Below are 25,335 nucleotides of genomic sequence, written 5' to 3'. Positions count from 1 at the left end.
ATTGAGATTAAAAAAAGAAGCTATAAGTTAATATTTCTGCTCCATCTCACTCAAGAATTCAAAAACGTTTCTTCTGTATTGTAGTTTTTGTGCTTAAATAATAAATAAATCAATAAACCAGTGTGGTCTGGAGTCTAACTCCCCGCCGCCTTTCTAAAAACCTCATCGTACCAGTTTTTATTTCTTCCATCATTAATTTATCTGCCGACTCGGCGCTGCAATAAAAACAGACAATATGTGAATCCGGAGTTTTGACCCGAGAGCCGCACCGATATCGGGCCGATACCGGTGTCGGGTATCGGCCCGATATCGAAAAGCTCGCCGACGCGGCGCTTCGTTCTCTGCTGCTTGCGTGTGTCGTTTCATGATTAAAAACTACCAACAGCACCAACTAGTGGCCCAATATGTTCATTACTCTGTCTTCTGCTCAAACGTTTCTGAAAAAGAAAAAGAAACGAGGCGTTTTCACGTGAAGCCGATCGTAAACGGAGCGAACCAGCAACCTGCAAGGAATTCTACTACTTTCACAAAACTGGAGGGGAAAAAGAAAAGGGTTGTATTGGCATATAGTGTTTTATTTTGTATATGTAGGCACTTTCCATTCACACCATCAGAAACACTGGAAACACTTAAGATTATTTCACGTCCTCTTTTATCTTATCGTTCTTTTGTTTTTAACGGAGGAACTGGAGTTCGGAACGAGTTGAAACTGCTTCACATTTCTTGTAAGTCTGTAAAAGTCCTCAGAGGAAAAGAGAAAAAAAGAAGTAAAAAGGCGGAGGGGATCAGTTCCACCCGGAACGAGTGAAGCTCTGATCGGAGAAGCTCGGCGGAATAAATCAAGAAAAAAAAATAAATAAGTCCTCACTTTTCTCACACAGGAGCTCCGGTGTACCGCGGGTCAGTGACTTCGGATTAGATTTACAATAAAATTACAATGAAGAGCTACGGGTTTGTTTTTATTATTATTATTTTACATACTGGCTCCTGGAGGCTCCTGGGGGCTGCTAGAGGCTCCTGGAGGCTCCTGGAGGCTGCTAGAGGCTCCTGGGGGCTCCTGGGGGCCGCTAAAGGCTCCTGGAGGCTCCTGGGGGCTCCTGGGGGCCGCTAGAGGCTCCTGGAGGCTCCTGGGGGCTCCTGGGGGCCGCTAGAGGCTCCTAAAGGCTCCTGGGGGGCGCTAAAGGCTCCTGAAGGCTCCTGGGGGCTGCTAAAGGCTCCTGGGGGCCGCTAAAGGCTCCTGGGGGCTGCTAAAGGCTCCTGGAGGCTCCTGGGGGCCCCTAAAGGCTCCTGAGGGCCACTAGAGGCTCCTGAAGTCTCCTGGGGGCCCCTAAAGGCTCCTGAGGGCCGCTAAAGGCTCCTGAGGGCCGCTAAAGGCTCCTGAAGTCTCCTGGGGGCCCCTAAAAGGCTCCTGGGGGCCGCTAATGGCTCCTGGGGGCCGCTAAAGGCTCCTGAAGTCTCCTGGGGGCCCCTAAAAGGCTCCTGGGGGCCCCTAAAAGGCTCCTGGGGGCCGCTAAAGGCTCCTGAAGTCTCCTGGGGGCCCCTAAAAGGCTCCTGGGGGCCCCTAAAAGGCTCCTGGGGGCCGCTAAAGGCTCCTGAAGTCTCCTGGGGGCTGCTAGAGGCTCCTGAAGTCTCCTGGGGGCCCCTAAAGGCTCCTGGGGGGCCCTAAAGGCTCCTGGGGGGCCCTAAAAGCTCCTAAAGGTTCCATCATGCAACGATACAGAAACGAGGAAACAAAGAATCTAGCAGGTTTGTGGAAATGAGCAGGTTTTTTTTTTTTTTTAGCTCTTCGACACGACAACGTGGGGGAATGAGAGAGAGAGAGAGAGAGAGAGAGAGAGAGAGAGAGAGAGAGAGAGAGAGAGAGAGAGAGAGAGGCGGCGCTCCTCCTTCACGAGCTCTTGTCCTCGAAGTACGTCTGTTCGATGCGTCTGCAGAAGGACAGCAGGTTGCTGCAGCTCTTGATCCGCTCGGCGAGCTCGCTGCTGGTCAGCCTCGTGGTCAGGATGGTGAAGAGGTGACCGAACACCAGCGCGTCCAGCTCCGTGGGCCTGACACACACACACACACACACACACACACACACACACACACACACACACACACACACACACACACACACACACACACACACACACACACACACACACACACACACACACACACACACACACACACACACACACACACACACACACACACACACACACACACACACACACACAGACTTCACTACTTTCAAAATAAAAGTTTACACACTTAACGAATTACAAATACTCCCATTCATGTAATTAACACGTATTTTCGTACTGGAACAAACTTCCTAAACCCCTGAAGGCTGCTGACTCACTCACTTCTTTTAAATCAGGACTTAAAACGTTCTTATTGGCCCAGGCTTGCAAATAAACAATAAACTTTACTTACTTTATTAAATGTATCTTAATAAATCTCCTACCTTATTTATTATATACTGTTTTTAAAAATTGTATTCTTTAATTTCTTTAAATCTTTGTCTTTGTAAAGTGATGAATAATATCTATATTTTCACAAAACTAAACAAATACAACAGAAAAAGTACTCAACTTTCACTGTTTATTTATTATTTTTAGATTTCTACTATATTATCATGTAAATAGAATATTATCTATTGTGTGTATACACACAGTCAGACATTTGCACACAAATAATCTAGAATATTCCAAAAGCGGGAATGTACATCCTCCACCAGGTCAACATAAGTAATATTAGTTGATATTGTACATATTCTTGTATTTAGTTACTCTTTTGAGTGGTAATCCTCTTCGCTGCTACACCGTTGAGGGACTAATAAAATAATATTTAATCTATTCTGAGTGGTATATTCCGATGATCTGGTCGTTCAGGCCTTCCAAATCAACATCCTGGTCACTGCAGACATTCACAATGTACTAATGCAGAAGATAATTATATAATATCACTATTGAATATTGGAGAAGGAGTAGAAATAGATAAGTTTTACGTCTTCATGCCCATTTTCAGTCATTCAACTTAATATAGGATGAATATTTGTATGTTTATAAGTATAAGTAATCTCAAACATAGCATCTATTTTGAATTAATATATTTTTATATCCTATGTATTTATTTATATTGTCAACGAGAAGTTTACATATGGAAATATACATACATGTATGTGTGTGTATTTGGAATATATATATATGGCTACTTACTCGTGTTTGAAATGTCACATGCCTGGAATAAATTAATAAAAATAAATACTTCAATAAGAAACTAAAGTAAATCCAGTAAAATAAAGTTCTATTTGTGCACCAAAGCTGTAACTCCATCGTTACACCACCGGGGGGTGCTAAAGAGGCCCTGATCATGAGGGTGCTCTGAGAGTCGAGCCTTCAGAAGGTCCCGGTCTAGTTTGTCGCAGCGGGTCAGGGAGAGGAGGGAAGGACACGTACTGCTTGTTGAAGAAGTAGGGCTGCGTGCCGAGTCGCTGAGACAGAGCCTGGCAGCACTGACTCACGTCCTCGTACACCTGAAACACAACACAACACTCAGCACACAACACTCAACACAACACTCACACCAACACAGGATTCAACACCAACACTCACAAGCAACACTCACACCCAACACTCACACCCAACACAGGATTCAACACCAACACTCACACCCAACACTCACACCCAACACAGGATTCAACACCAAAACTCACACCAACACAGGATTCAACACCAACACTCACACCCAACACTCACACCAACACAGGCTTCAACACCAACACTCACACGCAACACTCACACCCAACACACTCACACCCAACACACTCACACCCAACACACTCACACCCAACACACTCACACCCAACACACTCACACCCAACACTCACACCCAACACTCACACCCAACACTCACACCCAACACTCACACCCAACACTCACACCCAACACCCAACACTGGATTCAACATCAAAACGTCCCACTTTACAGTGAAGACATTCATCAACGCGGAAAAATGGAACGGCGCCGCAGACATCGTCGGGTTTTAAAAGTTAAAAAAACAGTATAAAAGGTAGAAAGTGAGGATGTGGACCTGCTGGAGGTTCTTCCCTCCCCAGCCGATGGCGTTCATCTTCCTGCGGACCTCCCACTTCTTCTGGTAGGACAGGATGGAACCGAGTGGCCACGAGTAAGGGCTGCTGTACCGCGGACGAGAAATCTACAAAACACAAAAACAAATCGACAAACTCAAAAGTGGGAAAAAAAAATCCAGATTAAAAAAAAAAAAAAAAAGGAAACAACTGGAGATTAAAGGGATTATTTTATTTTATTTTTTCTTAGATTTGAATTCAGACGAACCTCCGCAGCCGTGGCGTCGTCGCACCACTGGATGTACAACTGGAGGAGAGGAGAGGGGGAGGCATTTAGCAGTTACAGCTCTGTGTGTGTGTGTGTGTGTGTGTGTGTGTGTGTGTGTGTGTGTGTGTGTGTGTGTGTGTGTGTGTGTGTGTGTGTGTGTGTGTGTGTGTGTGTGTGTGTGTGTGTGTGTGTGTGTGTGTGTGTGTGTGTGTGTGTGTGTGTGTGTGTGTGTGTGTGTACCTCGGCGGTGAGCAGCATGTTGTTGACCAGCTCCATGTACGCCTTCATCTCAGCCCGCTGAACGTCGTCCAGGCCGTCGCTCAGCGAGTGACCCTGAGGGCAGAAAACTCCAGATTATACTTTAATCTGGACGTCACGACGGCGGGTCAGAGGTCAAAACACCAGCTGATACAAACAACAACAACAACAACAGATTGAATAGTTTATATATTACAAGTCCTGATGAGCAGTTTAGAATAGAAATGGTGAAAGTATCAATTAAAACAATCAATAGTGAATAAAGTCACCTTGGCTCTGGTGAACTGAACAATCGGTCCGAGTTCTGAAACCACCTGATTTCCTACGTGGATGAAGGGAATTTTACCTACAGAGAGAAATATAATATATAATATTCTAAAGGATGAAATAAAGCAAAGCACCAACATGAAGCAGTTTAAAAAGATTTTTAAATCAAATATCGTCTGCAAGTATAAGAAAGAAGAGCAACAATTGTACCGAGGACAACAATAATATATAATATATATATATATATATATATGATGGTATAAAAAATATTAATTCTTAACAAACATAAAAGGTATATATTGTGATAGAGAATATTTTTTATTCAAATATTGTCACACCGTATTTAAAATGTAATTTAAATGGTATCTTATTAATATTATGTACATGTGCAGTAATATTCAGAGCATGGAGCGCCTGACTCTCAACCTGAGACTACATAAAGAAAGGGGGGGGGGGGGGCACTTAATGAGAAGGGAAAATATTTGAACTTGTACTAAAAGTAGTATCTTTACTCCATCTTTATCTACTTTTCTTGGATTTTGTGCCGCTTGTAAAACCAATTGGTGGGTTTTAATTTTGTAAAACGTGTAACAACTTGAATAAAAATAGTGTGTATACTATATATATGTGTGTGTGTGTGTGTATATATATATATATATATATATATACACACTAAATAAAAAACACGGAGACATTTAAAAAATATATACATTATGTACGTTCATGTATAAACTGTATATATAAAACTTGTGTATAGCACATATTGATTGTGTACTGTTAAATAGTAATATTAGTTTAATAAAAAGTGTGACACTATCTAGAGCGGCTTGTTTAGTTCTTTTTGTGACGAGGTCGGCTGGTTAGTTTAAGAACTGAGTGTTTGTTTGTTCTGTTTTTCTGCAGAAAGTCCAAATAAATCCAAATTAAAATGGTTCTTCAAGGAAAGACGGAGAAACTGACCGGAGGGAGACATGTACTCCGCGTTGGCTCTGCAGATCACCTGAACAGGGAGGCCGCACATCCTCAGGTAGGCCTGCACACAGTCACACATACAAAAACTGCTGATTCACACAGACGTCACTACTTTCAAAATAAAAGTTGATGGAAGTTAGCGAGGTGTTTTCAGCCATTTTGAATTCGGCCTATTTATCTGTATTTTAACTCTGAGGACCATCACAGCAATAAAGTTGCACTTCTGACATTATATCTGCGGTCATTTTTATTTGCATTGAGAAAATAAAATAAATAAATAAATAAAAAATCATATCGAAACTCGAATTTTTCTTTAAACATTCATACATGTTTCTATTTTTCGGGCGGCCAAATGGCCCAGCCCTACTTTGTGTGTGTGTAGTATGCATGTCCTCCCCGGTACTACGATTTCCCCCACGGTCCAATAAACAACATGCACCGGGGCGCCCCGAGACAGACCCCCCCCCCCGCCCCCCCACCAGCCCGACGCCATGTGGCTGCAATCGATGAGGCAAGTCGGTGAAGAAATTTCTCCAAGTGGATTAATGAAGAACAATTCTTCTGCTCATTCGTACGATAAATGAACTAAATTCTTACGGCCTCGATATACACATCGCCATATTACCACGAAATGTGGCGTGTTTGTTTTCCTCGTCTGTCGCCTCCCAACAGGCGGCACGACCAGAGGCGGCACGACCAGAGGCGGCACGGCCAGCGGCGGCACGGCCAGAGGCGGCGGCTGCAGGACCAGAGGCGGCGGCGGCACGACCAGAGGCGGCACGACCAGAGGCGGCACGACCAGAGGCGGCACGGCCAGCGGCGGCACGGCCAGAGGCGGCGGCTGCAGGACCAGAGGCGGCGGCGGCACGACCAGAGGCGGCACGACCAGAGGCGCCACGACTAGAGGCAGCGGCACGACCAGAGGCGGCACGACCAGAGGCGGCAGGACCAGAGGTGGCGGCACGACCAGAGGCGGCGGCGGCACGACCAGAGGCTACAGGACGAGAGGCGGCGGCACGGCCAGAGGCGGCACGGCCAGAGGCGGCACGGCCAGAGGCGGCACGACCAGAGGCGGCACGACCAGAGGCGGCACGACCAGAGGCGGCGGCGGCACGACCAGAGGCTACAGGACGAGAGGCGGCGGCACGGCCAGAGGCGGCACGGCCAGAGGCGGCCCGGCCAGAGGCGGCACGGCCAGAGGCGGCACGACCAGAGGCGGCACGACCAGAGGCGGCACGACCAGAGGCGGCACGACCAGAGGCGGCACGACCAGAGGCTGCAGGACGAGAGGCGGCACGACCAGAGGCGGCGGCTGCACGGCCAGAGTCTTCGCTCTGTGCTGCGGCTTCAGCGCCGGTTTCATAGCTGAATGAAGCGAGTGACGCCTCTTGTCAGTGATCTACAATCTTTGTCTCTGTGGACGGAGGCGCTGAGAGTGAGCCTCATGAGGAGCAACGCCAGGAACCATAGTCGAAAAGAATTATTGTAAACTTCATAATCCATTTCATTTATCGTTTAGGGAGAGTGGTTTGATATTTGAGTGTTTTTTTGGTTTCTTAACAGAGACGAGGTCTTTTATAATATCTGGTCCATTTTTTTTAAAAATTGGTTTTATTTGAAAGTTGTTGACGTTCCAATTACAATGGAAAAAATGAGAAATAAAAGGTTTATTGCATTTGAAAGTGTAATAATAACATCTCACCTGCACGGCGAGAGACGAGGCGCAGTCCGACAGCAGGATCTGATCCTCTGGGAAGAAATTGTTCCAGTTCAAGAACAGAAACTCGATGGAGAAATACTTCAAAGTTCAACCGTCCGTGAAATTAAACACACGATCTGATTCCGTCTGTCCTCACTCACCCTTCAGCGGCTGGTACAAGGTCGCATTTTCAGGCCACGGCTCAGCAGCTGTCGCAGGTCAAAACAAACGTTTACAATGAGACTCAGCAGATCGATGGCGTGTGAGTGTGTGTGTGCTTCGCCTTGTGTTTTCATTGTGTGTGTGATATACGTCAGTGTGTCCCTGTAACGTCCTGAAAATGTCCCTGTGTTCAGGTAAAAGCTCACTGAGCTGGACTTTGATATTCTGACTCGTCGGTGAATACCCAGAGTCTCGACTCACAGGTTCACCTCTGTCACTCCAGTTCCTCTTTGTTTACGTTTCAAATCATGACTACAGCTGCTTAGAGAAAGAGAAGCCACACGAGCTCGGCTTAATGCTGATACTGAGGGTAGATAAATTAGAGGATGAATAAATTCCACGAGTAGGAAGATTTCAGCTAGACAGGAATATCCAAGAGGAAGAGAGAGAGACTCTATCCACATGTTTTCATTCATCTTTTATAATTAGAAAGTTTAATGGATTTCTTCCCCACACATTATCTTAACTTAGTTGGAATCCATATTATATGAATTAGTGACCGGTTCTGTAACATTTAAAGGATCCAAGGTGTAGTCTGGCATCTTAGCTGTAGATTATAGAGATTAAATTTGAGATGAGAAGACAAACTGAATCTGAAACACAAATTTCACTCATTTCTATCTTTTCTCTGTCGGATGACAAACATCGATTCAAAGCAATTATTGAAGGTATGTGATTCTCCGTGGAGATTCTAATCGTATCCACTCCTGATCTATCAATGATTGAATTCCGGGGTTAATGTTTCGTTATTTTATAGAGAAAAATGAAGGTTTTTCTATGTAAAGTTTTAGAAAACAAAGATCTGCAGCGCAGCTGGGAGCATGCTAACACGTCGAGGACACACAGAATGATAAAACTGTGACAGTCTGAGTTAGTTTAACCTGAAGAAAACACGAAAATCAAATAAACCCGTCGCTACGGCCACAGAAAACTACATTTAAAACACATTTATACAGAAAAATGTCATCAGGAGAAGCTTCTCCTGTTAGCGTTAGCTCGGTGGCTAACTAACAAAACATCCGATTAAACTGTCAAATTAAAGTTCGACCTGGATGAATTACCCGCCATCTGAGACACAAAGGCCTCCGCTGCAAGAGACATTATCCCACGATGAATCTCTACGAGCTAAACACGAAATAAGAGTAAAGACGTGGTGTCAATGTGGCTTCATGGAGGTTTAAGGGCATCCACAGGTCCGTCTGCTAAAAGTCCCCCCACCGGAAGTGTAGCTCATTTTAGGTCCGCTTCAAGACGAAGCTCCGTTTTAAAACAAAATCGTTTTACGTAAAAAAAAAAAATCTCCAAAATAACACGAATTTAAACAACATGGCTAATATGTGGATGATTTATCGACGAGTTCTGAAAAATAGAAAGTACGGTAATGATATTGAGAGGCATACAAAAGGTACAAAAATGTCAGAAATTATCTTTTTAAAGATCAAATTGAACGATTTGCAATTAACAAGTTTATTGGGAATAGGAAGCTAAACTGCTGGATTATGACGCTCTCTTTTTAGTTGAATTCCCTTTATTGATGTAGCAAAATGAACCCGAACATCTGGAGTTTCTCCCGGACGCTTTTCGTTGTTACCCCCGGAAAATTCCATGGCTCTCTAATAATAATAATTATATAAATATATATATATATATATATATATATATATATAAATTTTAACCACAGGTTAAGTCCTAGCCACCGGTTAAATTGTTAACCCGCCGTTAGCTAACTGACCGTTAAACATGCGTTGGTTAAAACATGGTTAGTCATCCCGTTAGCTAAGATCGCCGTGAGGTCAACGTCACTGTTTAGCGTCCCTAATGATGCTCCGCCCCCAAGGCTCCGCCCACTTTCAAGTTTCCGATCTTCAGCATTATGTCTTAAGCATTACCGGTTACTGAAAACTACATTGTGGTGGATAGAATTTAGAAGTAGTTTTCCATTGTCGTTTTTTTTTTTTTTCAGGCTTTTCATTGTAATAAAATTGTAACTAACTTCACCTCCAGGTCTTGTTTTGGCGTTCTGACCGCAGGCTGAGGTCTGCATGAGCCAGCAGGGGGCGCTCCGCTATGAGACGCTCCACAGAACTTCTTTATAATGAAGCCAGACTTCTGGCTCATCAGGAACTACTAAACAAACTACTGCGAATGAAAGCTTGGAGTGTTTAGCCATTAAAGGCTTCATGTGAAAGAGAACTTTAATCAGTGTCTTTACGTAGGTTGCCATGGAAACGGCTGTCGAGCTGCGTCCTATCATTCTACACCTCCATGTTGAAGCTTCTGATTCAGGAACACAAATTCACTATGGAATGCCCAAATGCTGAGAAATAATCCCCCGGCCTCATTCATTGATGGAAAAGAAAAGAAACGTGAGAATGAGATCGTCTCTTTCTGGACCAAGGAGAGTTTATTAACACGTCTGTGTTTCACATGCTTTAGTTAGAAAACACCAAGATCTAATGTGCTCCGTATCGTTTGACCTCAAAGCTTCATAACAGCAAATATGACGTGACGGAGGCGACATCGGTGAAAACATATAATACGAGGGAACGAGATAGTAACTCGGTGTCTCGAGTGTAACCCTAACCCTGGAAAGTTACCTGGAGGAAGCAGGACCTGGATGGAACAATCATACTGCAACATAACATAAAAGACTTGATCTGGTAAGAAAAGTGACTGAAGCATCACAAATAAATGTATTACATGTGATTCTGTTATGGGATGCAAAAGATCTTGTAACTCTAAAGATACTTGTTTTTAACCACACGTGTGTAACCTGCTGTCTAACGTGGTTAAAAAACAAGTTTTGTATATAGAAGTAACAAACACGGAAACACATTTTGTTTGCTAAAATGTTGTGACGTGGTCACGTGGGTCAGGAGCATGATTGCAAAACTAAAAGGTGAGGAGCAGCAGCTGAAACCAGGAAGGTGCTGGAAGTACCATCGGCCAGGAGGTGGAGCCAATCAAGTGTCCCCGCAAGAGCAACTCTGACCAAGTGATCTACAGCACCGGACTGCAAGTCCTGAGTCCCTCGAGCAAGAGGACAACATGTCTCCTGAAGAGACACAGTGGAGGGTGGAGGAGGTCAAACATGTCTCCTGAAGAGACACGGTGGAGGGTGGAGGAGGTCAAACTTGTCTCCTGAAGAGACACGGTGGAGGAGGTCAAACATGTCTCCTGAAGAGACAGTGGAGGGTGGAGGAGGTCAAACTTGTCTCCTGAAGAGACACAGTGGAGGGTGGAGGAGGTCAAACATGTCTCCTGAAGAGACACAGTGGAGGGTGGAGGAGGTCAAACATGTCTCCTGAAGAGACACGGTGGAGGAGGTCAAACATGTCTCCTGAAGAGACATGGTGGAGGAGGTCAAACATGTCTCCTGAAGAGACACGGTGGAGGAGGTCAAACATGTCTCCTGAAGAGACACGGTGGAGGGTGGAGGAGGTCAAACATGTCTCCTGAAGAGACACGGTGGAGGAGGTCAAACATGTCTCCTGAAGAGACACGGTGGAGGAGGTCAAACATGTCTCCTGAAGAGACACGGTCGGGAGGTCAAACATCGGGCAGAGACTGGTATGTAATAGTCCATTGGGAATATTCTGATAACTTCCTGTTACATTTTTCAAAGTGGCTTTTTCAGTATTTCAAGCGACGTGATGCTGACGGCAGCAGGAGGAAGAGGAGGAGCTCCAGAGAGACATGATTTAACTTTATACTTTAAACTTTTTTAAACGAGACAACCCTAACCCTCTGACTCACCTGTGATTGTACAGAGAACTTCACCTTCCTCTTCATCATCCTCTTAACCTTCATCATTGTCTTCCTCTGAACAGCTGTCATCCTGGTCACAGTACATTATCTTGATGAAGTAGAACAATAAACCTGAAATAATAAATGATTATTTCTGGTGACAGTTTGACTCATTTAACTTCAGTGATGAACTTCTGCCCCTCCTTTTGTTTGGAGGGAAAAACAAACCAAATCTCACCTTTTAGTTTCACTTAAATCTTTTTGTTTTTAATCCTCAAAAGAGGAAAAAGCCAAATGGAGAAACGTTTTCCGACGCAGCCATCCAGACGAGCTGTGAGCATCTCCAGCTGACGGATGTTTGACCTTCTCGAGGTGTCGGCAGGCGAGTGAAGGCTGTCAGGCTGCAGTACCCAGATCTACCAGAGGGGGTCGTCACTGCTTCATTCTCACAGGAGAGAGACTGTTGGGGTACAGGGGACCGCACAAGCATCCAAGCTCACATAGGCACATGTCCATTGCTTACCCTGAAACATTTAGGATGAGTATAATATTTGAATATATTGAGAACTTGAGGCACAAATACATTATTCATTTGTGTTACTTTAGAAAATGCGCACAGAATTCAGGCTCCACCTCCACGGTTAGGTTGTGATTCTCACACCTGGCTGTGCTGATCTGTCCTATTTAAATAAATACGTGGACATTTGTCAGCGCGGTGGTGGATCTCCGGCGTGTGATGGATTTCCCAGGCTCCTCTCGCGCGCGCCTCGTCGAGCCTTTTTCCTGTGCGTAACTGTCTGCACCGGAAGCCCCCAATTAATGGCTCTCAGCACTCGTTTCCCCTCACACGTCAACACACGCTGCCCGTGGTTTCAGCACTCCAGAGGACTTTACGGCGGCTTTACGCTCGTTTCCCGGAGGCCTGACCTCACCACGGCTCCTCCCGGATGCCATGCGCTCGATACAAGTCTTCCCGTGACACTGTTGTGATTTATGTCGTGAAGAATCCGCCTTTTGGCTTCGAAACGAGGCGGGTCTGAACGGCGTAACTGAGTTTCCTGCTCTGTGTATATACATGCGGTCCCACCGCAACACGATGTAACACAAGAGTGGAGAGAGTTTGGATTCCCGTTAACCTCAGATTGCCTCCGTCGTCCCTGCGTGTCGCGCGCAAATGACGCGTAAAGAAAAACCATGACATGATACGCCGATGACTGGCTGTGTATGAACGACCTAATAAAGACAGAACCTCACTCAACTTTAGAGGTTCGATATTTTTTTTTTTTTCAATTAGTGGCGTTTTTAAACTTCACGGAATACTACGTGTTTACACTGCATGTGTCAAATAGTGCGTTAATTGTTTGTGCCATATGAAACTTTCAGTGTGTGCCTGATATAGACAATCATATAAACAAACATACACACTTTTTTATGGTTGCATGTTCAATTTCTTACAGGATTGTCAGTTTTTATTCACTGGAATCGCACGTTTTCTCATCTTTTGGATGAAAAATGCGTAAAAACACGAGGCATTTCCTTATGTTTGAATAATATGAATAAAACATACAAAGAAATATAGCCTTGCCTTCGATACTTAAATGCTTTTATTTTACTTCATTGTAGAAATATCTTTTATACTTTTTCAATTGCGATTTGTTTGGTCAGCGGATGCGCAAATTACGCGTAAACCCTGTTTTACCATATTTAGCCCGTGTCAGGCGTTTAGTGTGTGTTTGATACTCGTTAACATTCAGACGAAGATGAGACCTCCTCGAATATATATCTTTTTAAAGGTTCAGTTTATAATTAGGCTCATATTTTTGACTTCTTCGCCAAATGACGCGTAGAATTTGCTTTGCCTGATCTGTGGCTGAAAGGACTAAAGAAATGTAGAAACTCAGATACTTTTTAAAAAAGAGTAATTTTTATGCACATTTTCAAAAAAATACGGATATTTAATTTCCCTCTAAGTATTAAAGTGTTTTCTAATCTGTTCTAACAACATAAGTTTGTCAAACGATGCGTAAAAAACGCAAAAGAGTTGAGCCTGATATGAAACTAATAAATGACGTCAGGTGATTTTTGCAGCGTATTTTCTACATTTCCAGGAAATGCAGTGATCAACATTAATCTTGTATTAATTTTTTTTTTTAACACCGTTTCCTCCTACAAAAACCTCCGTTTATAATTCAATTCAGCAGTGAAATCCGCCCTTCGGGAGAACAAGCCTCGCATTTTAAAAGGCTCCTCAGCTGAGCCATGACGCACGAGATATTTGTCTTGGCTCACCTCCACGAGTCCGACGAACCTGTTGAATTATCCCAAAGATAGCGCACTCGGGAGGACTGTGCTCTTTAAAGTTCGTGTTAAAAAAAACATTAGTCTTGTTCCCTATTGGCAGTTTGGTTATTTTTACGCGCGGAAGTTTGGCTCCGATTCTGAAGGAGAGTATTCATAAGCTCGGCCTCAGCATCCCCGAGACCCGCGGCACAAAACACACAAAAGACCCACACGTGTCGTGTCGCTTTAAACACGTTTTTGTTTAATTTTCCTTCCTCTATTTTTTATCAAAACATTTGCACATATAAAAATTCTTACACGAAGATGTTTTTTTTTTTGTTTTGTTTTTTTTCTTCACATACAAAAGAACAACGGGCGATACTACAAAGAATAAAATACGCTTCTAAATAATACAAAATAACAATTAAGTACTGGCGTGGCTGTGTTTCAATAGCATATTGAACTGGAATCGAAGAGAGAGCATATATTTAAAACCAACATCGGCCTGAATCGAACAACAAAACGCTTATTTTCCTAGAAACCCTGTGACCCTGAGAAAAGTTGGATTTACAGTCAGTGTTGTGCATTAAAAACATAAAATTTGGGCTTTTTTTTTTAAAAGAAGAAAATGCTTTGTTTTTCGTGCTTAACGCATAATCATCTGAAACGTCTGCGCAGTATGGCTGCTCTCCTGTAGCTCTGCTTTGGGATGCGGAACAATTTGGCTGTTTGTTGTTTTAAAAACCCTCTAAAGCGCCAGATCACCTTTTGGTAACGTGCATATCCATAAATTATGCTATTTATCAGGTACTATAATAAACATAAAAAATAACCCTGTAATATGTTTTACCCTGTAAAAATAAAACCCTGTTTTCTCCTCGTCAGATATAAAGGGGGAGTGCGGCTTTTTTTTTTTTTTTTTTTTTTTTTTTAAAAGAAAGAAATAATTCCCTAATTGCACCAGCGAGACGTGAGACCATCTGACACCTCCACCGTAAATCTGAGACATTCGTCGCTGAATTAGAAGAGAGACTGTAAACCTCTAGTCCAGACACGGATAGAAGAGAAAAGAGGTAAAGGTTAAAAATATAAGGCAAAATACATGTGGAGTTTATATGAAGCCTCGTCCTGGAGGTGAAGCCTGTGGAGGCGAAGGATTGTTTCAGTCATCAGTTCCTGCAGAGTGAAGGTGCAAACGCGGCTCGTTCAGACGGCGATCGGCGTCTTGACGGCGTCGCTTCCTCCTCCTCCTCCCCCCTCCTCCTCCTCCCGCACTGTTGTTGTCCTTCTTGTTTTTGCTCCTTCCTTTGGTGTTGGGCAGCTTGTTGTCCTTCTTCCAGCGCATGCGCCGGTTCTGGAACCACACCTTCACCTGCCGCTCGGACAGGCAGAGCGTGTGGGCCACCTCCACGCGGCGGCGGCGCGTCAGGTAGCGGCTGAAGTGGAACTCCTTCTCGAGCTCCAGGACCTGCTGGCGCGTGTAGGCCGTGCGCAACCGCTTCGGCTCCGGCCCCACGTGATTCGGGTTCACTGCGTAAAAATAGAGAAGAGACGCACAATAAATTTCTAAAAACACCTGCATCCAACAGAATCAGGAAAATGTTCTTTAAATTAATAAAACAAAAATTTAAACCCGATTAAATCTGTATTTTAATTTATGTATTTATTTGGCATCTCTAACTGTTAATCTTACTTTGTGATTCATTGGGAAGATTGCCAAGAAAAGATTTGTTTTTTGCAAGTTGAGTTCAATACACACACACACACACACACACACACACACACACACACACACACACACACACACACACACACACACACACACACACACACACACACACACACACACACACACACACACACACACACTGTGGCGGGGTAATAAAACTTTATAGGGGCTGTAATTCTCGCCGTGAGATCGTAAATAACTCGACAACAACAAAAAAAAAAACCGCTGCTCACAAATGGAAAGAAAGAAAGAAAGAAAGAAAGAAAGAAAGAAAGAAAGAAAGAAAGACATGAGCTCGGGGGTTTAAATCTTCAGCCTCTCACCGTGAGCGATGTGAACTTTCTTCATCCAGGGATAGACGACAATGGGCGGCTTGTCTTTGCCCTGGCAGGCCGCTTTCCTCTGCACCTGAGCGGGCTTTGCGCAGGTCATCCAGGCCTGGCACTGCACGGGGAAGCTCTCCTTGCCGTGGCCGCCCGGCGCCCGGTATCCCGGGTAGGACTCGCCCTGGTCCTGCTGCGGCTGCGGCGGCTGCTGCGCGCGCTCCTCCGCATCCTCCCGGTGATGCGCCTGCACAGAGGGGTGATAGCCGGTTTGTTGTTGTGTGTATGGAGGCGGAGGGGGCTGCTGCAAGGGCTGATAGCCCCCTCCATAACTACCACTGTCCTGGGGGTTATTGTAATACCCCCCTTGGTCACTAAAATTACTGTAATCTTCTTCACAAGGCGGGAACTGCGGCTCAGCGTATTTACAGCTCACCACGTAGGACTCCATGATTGATTTATAGCGAGGCTGGTAGGAGAATACTAATTTTTCTTTCTCTCCCCTCTCTCTGTCTCTTTTTCCCCCCTCTGGCATCAAGCCATCCTGCGGCTGTCAAATAGACGGACGGCCACGCGGGGCACGTGACCCCGCGGCTGGCCAATGGGAGGCGGCGGTGGGGCTTGTTTATGTCAGACGTAATGGGATAATTTGGAGGAGAGAGAGAAAAAATGTTCACTGGAGGACTAATGAAGATTTGCTGGATGAGAGGGATGGCTACGATTACCCGTCTGTGGAATGAGGATCTATCTATTTATCTATCTATCTATCTATCTATCTATCTATCTATCTATCTATCTATCCATCCATCTATCCTCCCACATTTGATTTATGACTTCGCGCTCACTGACTTTTCCTCCCACAGATGGCCAAAGCTGAAAAATTAATCTGGCCCATATTGGGGGACGGCGCGGCCATATTTGGCCTTGTGTGCCGGTCAAAGGACGCGCAACAAAACGCGGCCTCCAGTCGAGAAAGAAAGGGATAAAAGGTTCCCAGACAGTGACTAGTAGTTGGCTTTGTTAGTCCGGGGTCAGGCCGAGGTGTCCCGTTCACCACCAAACACTCACTCTCCCTCTCTCTCTCTCTCTCCCTCTCTCTCTCTCTCTCTTCTTTATTTTAAAGGAGGGGCCAAAAAGCGTCGTGCGTAAAAAATGATGTTCACGCAAAAGCTGGACTATTGAGGGCGAAACCCGACAGGGAGTTTAAAAAATGAAGTTATGTGATGGATGCTGAATTGGAGGGGGGGGGGGGGGGGGGGGGGGGGAGAAGAGAGATATGCAAAACCGAAGCCCCCACACGAAGAAGGTCGCCACATAATTACGTTTTTTTTTTCCCCTCTGTTTTCTTTAACATCTTCTGCTCTTTTCTCAGCCAAAATGCTAAATCACACAAAGGTTGTAAAAGATCACCTTTGCACTCGGGAGTCATCCATAAATCCTTGTGTTCTATCCCGAGGATTTCTCTCTCTCTGGGCTGCAGCTGCCCCCCCCCACGAGGATGCAGGAAGGTCCCGCATGTATCCCATTACTCAGATATGATGCTCCCATAAAGAGAGGAGCGCGCTCTGGCTCGGAGCGCGCGGGCGGCTCCTGTCGCGTGGGCACGAAACGATCAGGCGCGAGTTGGACTAACAGACATGTTATATGAGTCTAATCCGTCTGACCTAACGAGACATTTGTTGGGAAAAAAAAAAAAAAAAACAGTTTATAGTGGAAGAGTAACGGCCTCGGACACGAGCCGGCGGAGTAGATTTAATCCCAACTGAACAAGTTTATCATTTTATGCGTTTAGAAAAATAGAAATGTAATTAATGCATGAAAAGCAACAAAAAAAAAAAAAACAACTGCATGCCTGGAAAAATCTCACTGGTGTGTTTTATTCTGAAATTTGCTAATTTTATATAATTCATCAGCAAGAAAAGCTTCAGTTTGAATCATCCTGCTGTTTTATAAAACATTAGGAGTTTTACTAGAGACTCACATCTTCCACCTCCGAGGAGTTTTCACGACTGTCTCGATAGAATTATTAATAAAAAAGCAGATCTCCTCTTGTGCTTTTAGCTGATGATGATGATGATGATGATGATGATGATGATGATGAGAAGCAGAGAAATGTGGTGAAGTAGCTTCAGTTTGACTTTATGTGACGTGGAAACACCATTTTCTCAGTTTTTCTCCACGATAACGGCTCGTTCGCTTCACAGTCGGAGTCAAAAAAGGCAAACGAATGAATGAAACGTTTAAAAAATAAGAATGAAATACAAATTAGAAGGCAGGTTGTTTAATTTCTTTGGTTTTTCTGCAGGAAAAGTTCAGTTTTGATAATATTTCATCAAAAGAAACAATAAAGAAACAGTGACAGATGATCGCAGCTTAATTCATATTTCACATTATAATACTTTTATCACTTGTTTGGATCCGTCAAACTAAAAGATCTAATACTTATTCAGTCATTTTACCTCAATAATGAAGAAATGAGTTGTTAATGCAGCTTCATTTTGACTTTATGGAAGTTTAAAATAAAAGATATTAGTGTTTAATGTTCTTTGCGATCATTGAACAAAGATAAATTGACATTAAAATGTGATAAGAGGCTCCGGGCTCATATCGTTTGTTTATGTCTGCGATCAAAAGCTGCAAAGCAAAATAATATTTATAAATTAATTAAACTTTCATTCATATCTTTTATGTTCGAGGAGATAAACCGTGAGCAGCAGTAAGAGGCTTTTCGGTGGATAATGAACGATGAGGAAGTTCTAGGAACAGTTTTAAAGTAGCTTCATTCTGATTTTATGTGATTTATTAAGGAAATTGTCACCTGATTTCATGTTGTTTTGTAGTTTTGTTCAGTAGATAAAAAGTTAAGAAAGTAAAAGTAAAGAAAAAAGTTAAATTAAGCATGAGATGCACTTATTTGCGTCGTGTTTTGGTGGATTGTTCCTTTAATTCTCATGTGTTCAGGTGGATTGTTCCTTTAATTCTCATGTGTTCTGGTGGATTGTTCCTTTAATTCTCATGTGTTCAGGTGGATTGTTCCTTTAATTCTCATGTGTTCAGGTGGATTGTTCCTTTAATTCTCATCGTGTTTTGGTGGATTGTTCCTTTAATTCTCATATGTTCAGGTGGATTGTTCCTTTAATTCTCATCGTGTTTTGGTGGATTGTTCCTTTAATTCTCATGTGTTCAGGTGGAATGTTCCTTTAATTCTCATGTGTTTTGGTGGATTGTTCCTTTAATTCTCATGTGTTCTGGTGGATTGCTCCTTTAATTCTCATGTGTTTTGGTGGATTGTTCCTTTAATTCTCATGTGTTCAGGTGGATTGTTCCTTTAATTCTCATGTGTTTTGGTGGATTGTTCCTTTAATTCTCATGTGTTCAGGTGGATTGTTCCTTTAATTCTCATGTGTTCTGGTGGATTGTTCCTTTAATTCTCATGTGTTCTGGTGGATTGTTCCTTTAATTCTCATGTGTTCTGGTGGATTGTTCCTTTAATTCTCATGTGTTCTGGTGGATTGTTCCTTTAATTCTCATATGTTCAGGTGGATTGTTCCTTTAATTCTCATGTGTTCAGGTGGATTGTTCCTTTAATTCTCATGTGTTTTGGTGGATTGTTCCTTTAATTCTCATGTGTTCAGGTGGATTGTTCCTTTAATTCTCATGTGTTCAGGTGGATTGTTCCTTTAATTCTCATCGTGTTTTGGTCGTTTCTGGTTAAAAGTCAAACTTCATTATATCCTAATTACATTTGAACCAGTTCAGTTCTAAAATGATGCATTTGAATTATTTAATGAATAACTTTCGCCTTCAGTTATGTTTTTTTTTTTAATCTGATGATTTCTCAGATCGGAAACAGAGGCGTCACCCAGACCCCCCATTCCTCCTGCTCCGCCCCCCCCCCCCCCCCCCCAGAGGGAAACCAGCCACAATAACCTTTACTTCTCTCATTTAGACTTTTTCATTGAGCATACAGGATGAAAATATCTAGATTTTCATAAAAAAAAAAAAAAAAACAATTACGAGAGAAAATGGCTCCAATCTCAATATGAAGCCAGTGAAATGTCCAGTAAACTTCTGCTGCAGCTGCTGCATTCTGGGTAATTTGACCAACTCCCACTGACGGCGCGGCTGTGAGGCGAGTTGTTGCTCTTGTTTACGTTTTTTTTTTTTTTTTTTAAGGAAAGTTTGACATTTACACAGCAACGTTTTTTAAAATGATGTCTGTTACCATGGAAACAGCAGAAGTGTTGAAAACAATGTAGTTTTCAAGTTTGTCCACTAGTTGGCGCTGTTGTTAGTTTTACTACTCAAAGCACACGTAGCAACAAGCTCTAAACATTAACAACGGGAGAACACGGACATTTAGAGGACTGACCACCAAGTTGGATTGTCATTACGGTGACTGTCAAAATAAAAGTACCAAGTTGGATTGTTATTACGGTGACTGTCAAAATAAAAGTACCAAGTTGGATTGTTATTATGGTGACTGTCAAAATAAAAGTACCAAGATGGATTGTCATTATGGTGACTGTCAAAATAAAAGTACCAAGATGGATTGTTATTACGGTGACTGTCAAAATAAAAGTACCAAGTTGGATTGTTATTATGGTGACTGTCAAAATAAAAGTACCAAGATGGATTGTCATTATGGTGACTGTCAAAATAAAAGTACCAAGATGGATTGTTATTACGGTGACTGTCAAAATAAAAGTACCAAGTTGGATTGTTATTATGGTGACTGTCAAAATAAAAGTACCAAGTTGGATTGTTATTACGGTGAATGCCAAAATAAAACTACTAAGTTGGATTGTTATTACGGTGACTGTCAAAATAAAAGTACCAAGTTGGATTGTTATTATGGTGACTGTCAAAATAAAAGTACCAAGTTGGATTGTTATTACGGTGACTGTCAAAATAAAAGTACCAAGTTGGATTGTTATTATGGTGACTGTCAAAATAAAAGTACCAAGATGGATTGTCATTATGGTGACTGTCAAAATAAAAGTACCAAGTTGGATTGTTATTACGGTGAATGCCAAAATAAAACTACTAAGTTGGATTGTTATTACGGTGACTGTCAAAATAAAAGTACCAAGTTGGATTGTTATTATGGTGACTGTCAAAATAAAAGTACCAAGTTGGATTGTTATTACGGTGAATGTCAAAATAAAACTACCAAGTTGGATTGTTAGTACGGTGACTGTCAAAATAAAAGTACCAAATTGGATTGTTATTACGGTGACTGTCAAAATAAAAGTACCAAGTCCAGGAGAATAAGGACTGGCAGTCGTGACACCACGGAGGAAACATTGTTCGGATTGTCTCTACTGAGCATGTGCAGAACTACTAGTTTGTACGACCACGGTGACCCGGAGCAGATTTTCAGAACCCCCCCCCCACCCCCCAGTTTCCATGGAGACGGTGTCGGAGCGTTTTCAAAAAGTTGTGTTTTCAGTGGCTCCAAACACCGTTGTGAAGTCGACACCTACGACACTTGCCATGAAATCGTTGCCATGGTAACGGCACTTCAGAGTCGTGTTTACTCCTGTTGAGATTGAGAATTTTCTTTTTTTTCTTTTTCTTTTTAAATAAATAAATCAACGTTTTATTTGAAAAGTTTCGTTCACTTTCCGGTCCGGCCGGATTCGATTTTGGCCCCCGGGCCTCGTGTTGGACACCCTCGGGTTAAAAGACGCCACAGAGGCAACCGATTACACGGCTGAGTTAAATTAAAAAAACCCTTATCGGAACCCCCCCGCCCCCCTCCCCCTCCACCACCTCCCCCTCCCCCCTCCCCCTCCACCACCTGGTTGTTGTTTTCATTTCTTTATCGGGACTTAATGGAGCGGACAGGAAATGAAAGGCGGCGGAGCCTGAACCTCAGCATTTCATCTTCACTCCGGCCGTAAATCTTCCGGAGAGAGATGGTGCGGCGGCGGCGGCGGTACTTCCTGTCGGACGGTCAGTCGTCGCCCATAGACTCCCCCAGAACCCAATCTGTGACTGCGGCAGCTCCACACACATTCGGTTCTACAGGGTATACATGGACGACGCCTCGCGGGGACTCGCACCCCCTGGTGGTTACTGGAGGAACGACGGGGCTGCAGGACGTCATGGTGTGTTTTTGGAGGGAAACTTTCCGACGCGGCGTCACTTTTTAAAACGTTTGAGTGGGAACAGGCTGCGGGTCGCTCATTTAAACACACACACACACAAAAAAAACATTTATAAGAGAGTTTATACACAAAGAAGGACATAATTCACAGTTTAGTTTCTTTACAAGAGCAAAAAACTCAGAAATCTTACCAGGAGTATTTCTCTTGTTTGTAGGTAAAATGTCTCGTCCCTCTTGATTTAAGATCAGTTTACCTAACAAGTCACTAACAAGTCACTAACAAGTCATTAAAAAGTCACGAACAAGTCATTAACAAGTCATTAACAAGTCACGAACAAGTCATTAACAAGTCACTAACAAGTCACTAACAAGTCATTAACAAGTCACTAACAAGTCACTAACAAGTCATTAACAGGTCACTAACAAGTCACTAACAAGTCATTAAGAAGTCATTAACAAGTCACTAACAAGTCACTAACAAGTCATTAACAAGTCACTAACAAGTCATTAACAGGTCACTAACAAGTCACTAACAAGTCACTAACAAGTCACTAACAAGTCATTAACAAGTCACGAACAAGTCAATAACAAGTCAGTAACAAGTCATAAACAAGTCACTAACAAGTCATTAACAAGTCACTAACAAGTCATTAACAAGTCACTAACAAGTCATTAACAGGTCACTAACAAGTCACTAACAAGTCACTAAGAAGTCACTAACAAGTCACTAACAAGTCATTAACAAGTCACGAACAAGTCAATAACAAGTCAGTAACAAGTCATAAACAAGTCACTAACAAGTCATTAACAAGTCACTAACAAGTCACTAACAAGTCACTAACAAGTCATTAACAGGTCACTAACAAGTCACTAAGAAGTCACTAACAAGTCATTAACAAGTCACGAACAAGTCAATAACAAGTCAGTAACAAGTCATAAACAAGTCACTAACAAGTCATTAACAAGTCACGAACAAGTCAATAACAAGTCAGTAACAAGTCACTAACAAGTCATTAACAAGTCACTAACAAGTGAAACATCTGGGATTTTTTTATTTATTGAGGGAAAATCAAACAAAACGAACCTGATGGAGGAATTTTCTCAATAAAAACTTGAGTAAAACTACAAACTACTCTTTTCAGAACTACCCGATTACTTTTGTTTACCGTGCATGTTCACGTGAGAGAGGTGGTACTGTTTACGTCAAATAGTTACTATCATCTGTAATCCTGCAGAATACTTTCAATCTGTACTCTATTACAAGTAGAAGTATGAAAAATAAAACTACAAATAATTTTTTTTCAAAACTACTCGATTACTTTTGTTTACCACCTGTGTGCATGTAAGATAATGTTAACATACAGTAGTTACTACAATCCTGCAGAATACTTTCAATATGTCCTCAATTACTAGTAAAAGTACTGTTGGAAAAGAAAACTGAAGTAAAACTAAAAAGTACTCCTCAATAACTACTCAATTACTTTTGTATCAAAGGTAACGTTAACATCTGATAGACGCCGTCCTCTATAATCCTACAGAATACTTTCAATTCATACTCATTTACAAGTAAAAGTACTGTTTTAAAAGAAAGCTCAAGTAAAAACTACAAAGTATTGTTTTTAAACCTACTCGATTACTTTTGTTTACCATCTGTGTGCAGGTAAGATAATTACAAGTTAAGGAAAGGAAAACTGTACTTTTTAGTTTTACTTAAGTATTCTTTTCCAACAATACTTTTACTTTTAACTGAGTACAAATTGAAAGTATTCTACCCACTTTTGCAGGATTCCAGATCACAGTAACTATTGGATGTTAACAGGGCCTCAATTACATGCAGACAAAGTGAACAAAAGTAATAAAGTAAGAGTACTTTGTAGTTTTACTTTCTACTTTTTCTTGTCCTTAACTTGTAATTGAGTACAAATTGAGAGTATTCTGCAGGATTGTAGTAACTACTGAATCTTACCATTATCTCTAAAACATGCACATAGATGGTCAACAAAAGTAATCGAGTAGTTTTAAAAAGAGTACTTTGTAGTTTGGGCCGAGCCCAAAATTACTTTCTTGTTTTTTTAATGTTTCTTATTATTATTATTCTGCCGCGTCATTAGACCCAAACAGACTCATACACTCACCAAAGTTGGCACGCTCATCAAGACTGACGAGAAATTTAAGAAAATGTAAAAAAAGAACCCCCAGAGTGCCAAGATGTGCTCTCTAGCGCCACCTAGAAACACTAAAACGGCCACCATGGCCTGTAGGAATGTCGTATGGAGATCAAACCAAAACTCACTCCTTCGTCTTAGCAAGACCTAAAAATCACAAACGATACCTCTGACCTAAATCCAACAGGAAGTCCGTAATCTGCCTTTCAAAATAAGATTTTCACTCAAAAAAGGCCCTCATACAAACGCAATCTCCTCTGAGGGTGAATATCGTATCGGCTTCAAAACACGATGAAATAACAGAGGAGACGCTTCTGCTCCAAACTTCAGTACAACTTTTTGACGAGTCGAGCGGTTTCGTGTTTATCAACCGTCAAAGTTCCAAACCCCGAATCCCGCCGCCTCCCGCCGCCTCCCTCCTCTCATTCAAATACATGGGAAAACCAAGATGTCTCCTCAAAAACAGCCGTGATAGAACACCTCAAACAAGCGGCGACTGCGGCTAAACCGTGACTCTGATCGACAAAGCGAGCAGATCAGAACCACGACAAGAACCTGCCGAACAAGACGATGTAACACATGAGGGGGAAATTCCATAAAACACGAGCTTTTCGACGAGAGAGAACAGTGATGTCATTTTTTTCGCTCCTGCGATTTGAAGCCACATTTATCATTGAGATGATGAAGCAAAATGGTGCGTCTGCGTCAAACTGCGCCTCCTAGTGTCCAAAGTTTACGTCTGACTGCTTCCAAACACACACAGACTGAAAGACGACAAATTTTCCTCTCAAGAAATGAGAATTTTATCAAAATATTTTCCCGAAAACTGGATTCAGAGGAAGTTGTTTCCAGAATATGTAGATAAAATCCGTCCTCTCGCCCACTGTGATGACATCACTTCCTGCAGCTGGTCAGACACTGTGACATCATTCACACCAGGATTACTTCATACCATGTTGAGCTAACTGTCCTGACTTTCCAAATAAAAGCCCCAAACTCCTTCAAAATAAAAGTCCTTGTTTATCAAAAATTACAATGTTGACTTCAAAATGGATAATAAGAGTTTAGCTAGGCTAGGGGTGAGCTGGCTTTCAAAATAAAAGCCCCATTTTTTTCGAAAATAAAAGTCCTTGTTTCCTAATACATAACACCAAAAACCTCAAAAATCAATATTTAGAGACTGGCTAGAGTTTAGTTAGTTTTCAAAATAAAAGC

At 42.6% G+C, this 25,335-nt stretch overlaps 2 protein-coding genes across 2 annotated transcripts; both read right to left on the bottom strand.

Annotated features, from left to right (window-relative positions):
- Nucleotides 1–558: 558 nt before the first annotated feature.
- Nucleotides 559–8,986, bottom strand: mtx2 (metaxin 2). The gene is made up of 10 exons (XM_080481924.1): nucleotides 8,826–8,986; nucleotides 7,704–7,751; nucleotides 7,546–7,592; nucleotides 5,832–5,904; nucleotides 4,874–4,950; nucleotides 4,587–4,679; nucleotides 4,347–4,385; nucleotides 4,081–4,206; nucleotides 3,447–3,523; nucleotides 559–2,048 (listed from the first exon to the last, which is right to left on the bottom strand). Exons 1-10 carry the CDS (start codon nucleotides 8,863–8,865, stop codon nucleotides 1,889–1,891), a joined length of 780 nt encoding a protein of 259 aa, XP_080338050.1. The 5' UTR covers nucleotides 8,866–8,986; the 3' UTR covers nucleotides 559–1,888.
- Nucleotides 8,987–14,723: 5,737 nt separating this feature from the next.
- On the bottom strand, nucleotides 14,724–16,378 carry LOC308120957 (homeobox protein Hox-D4b-like; the record flags this gene model as incomplete). The annotated part of the gene is made up of 2 exons (XM_080481921.1): nucleotides 14,724–15,321; nucleotides 15,844–16,378. The coding sequence occupies 2 exons, from the start codon at nucleotides 16,376–16,378 to the stop codon at nucleotides 14,954–14,956; spliced, it is 903 nt and encodes a 300-aa protein (XP_080338047.1). The 3' UTR covers nucleotides 14,724–14,953.
- Between the last annotated feature and the right edge of the window lie 8,957 nt (nucleotides 16,379–25,335).

Source organism: Lipophrys pholis (assembly GCF_963383615.2).
Source record: "Lipophrys pholis genome assembly, chromosome: 15".
Lineage (NCBI taxonomy): Eukaryota > Metazoa > Chordata > Actinopteri > Blenniiformes > Blenniidae > Lipophrys > Lipophrys pholis.
The sequence above is the reverse complement of the archived record's forward strand: the minus strand, read 5'-3'. Positions and strand labels throughout refer to the sequence as shown.

What these genes read in the sequence shown, in the direction of transcription:
- mtx2 (XM_080481924.1), bottom strand. Translation starts at nt 8,865, where the DNA reads ATGTCTCTTGCAGCGGAGGCCTTTGTGTCTCAGATGGCGG. An exon ending in ACATGCTGCTCACCGCCGAG is followed by an intron (nt 4,386 to 4,586) that starts GTACACACACAC and finishes CCTCTCCTCCAG; the next exon opens with TTGTACATCCAGTGGTGCGA. An exon ending in ACGACGCCACGGCTGCGGAG is followed by an intron (nt 4,207 to 4,346) that starts GTTCGTCTGAAT and finishes TGTGTTTTGTAG; the next exon opens with ATTTCTCGTCCGCGGTACAG.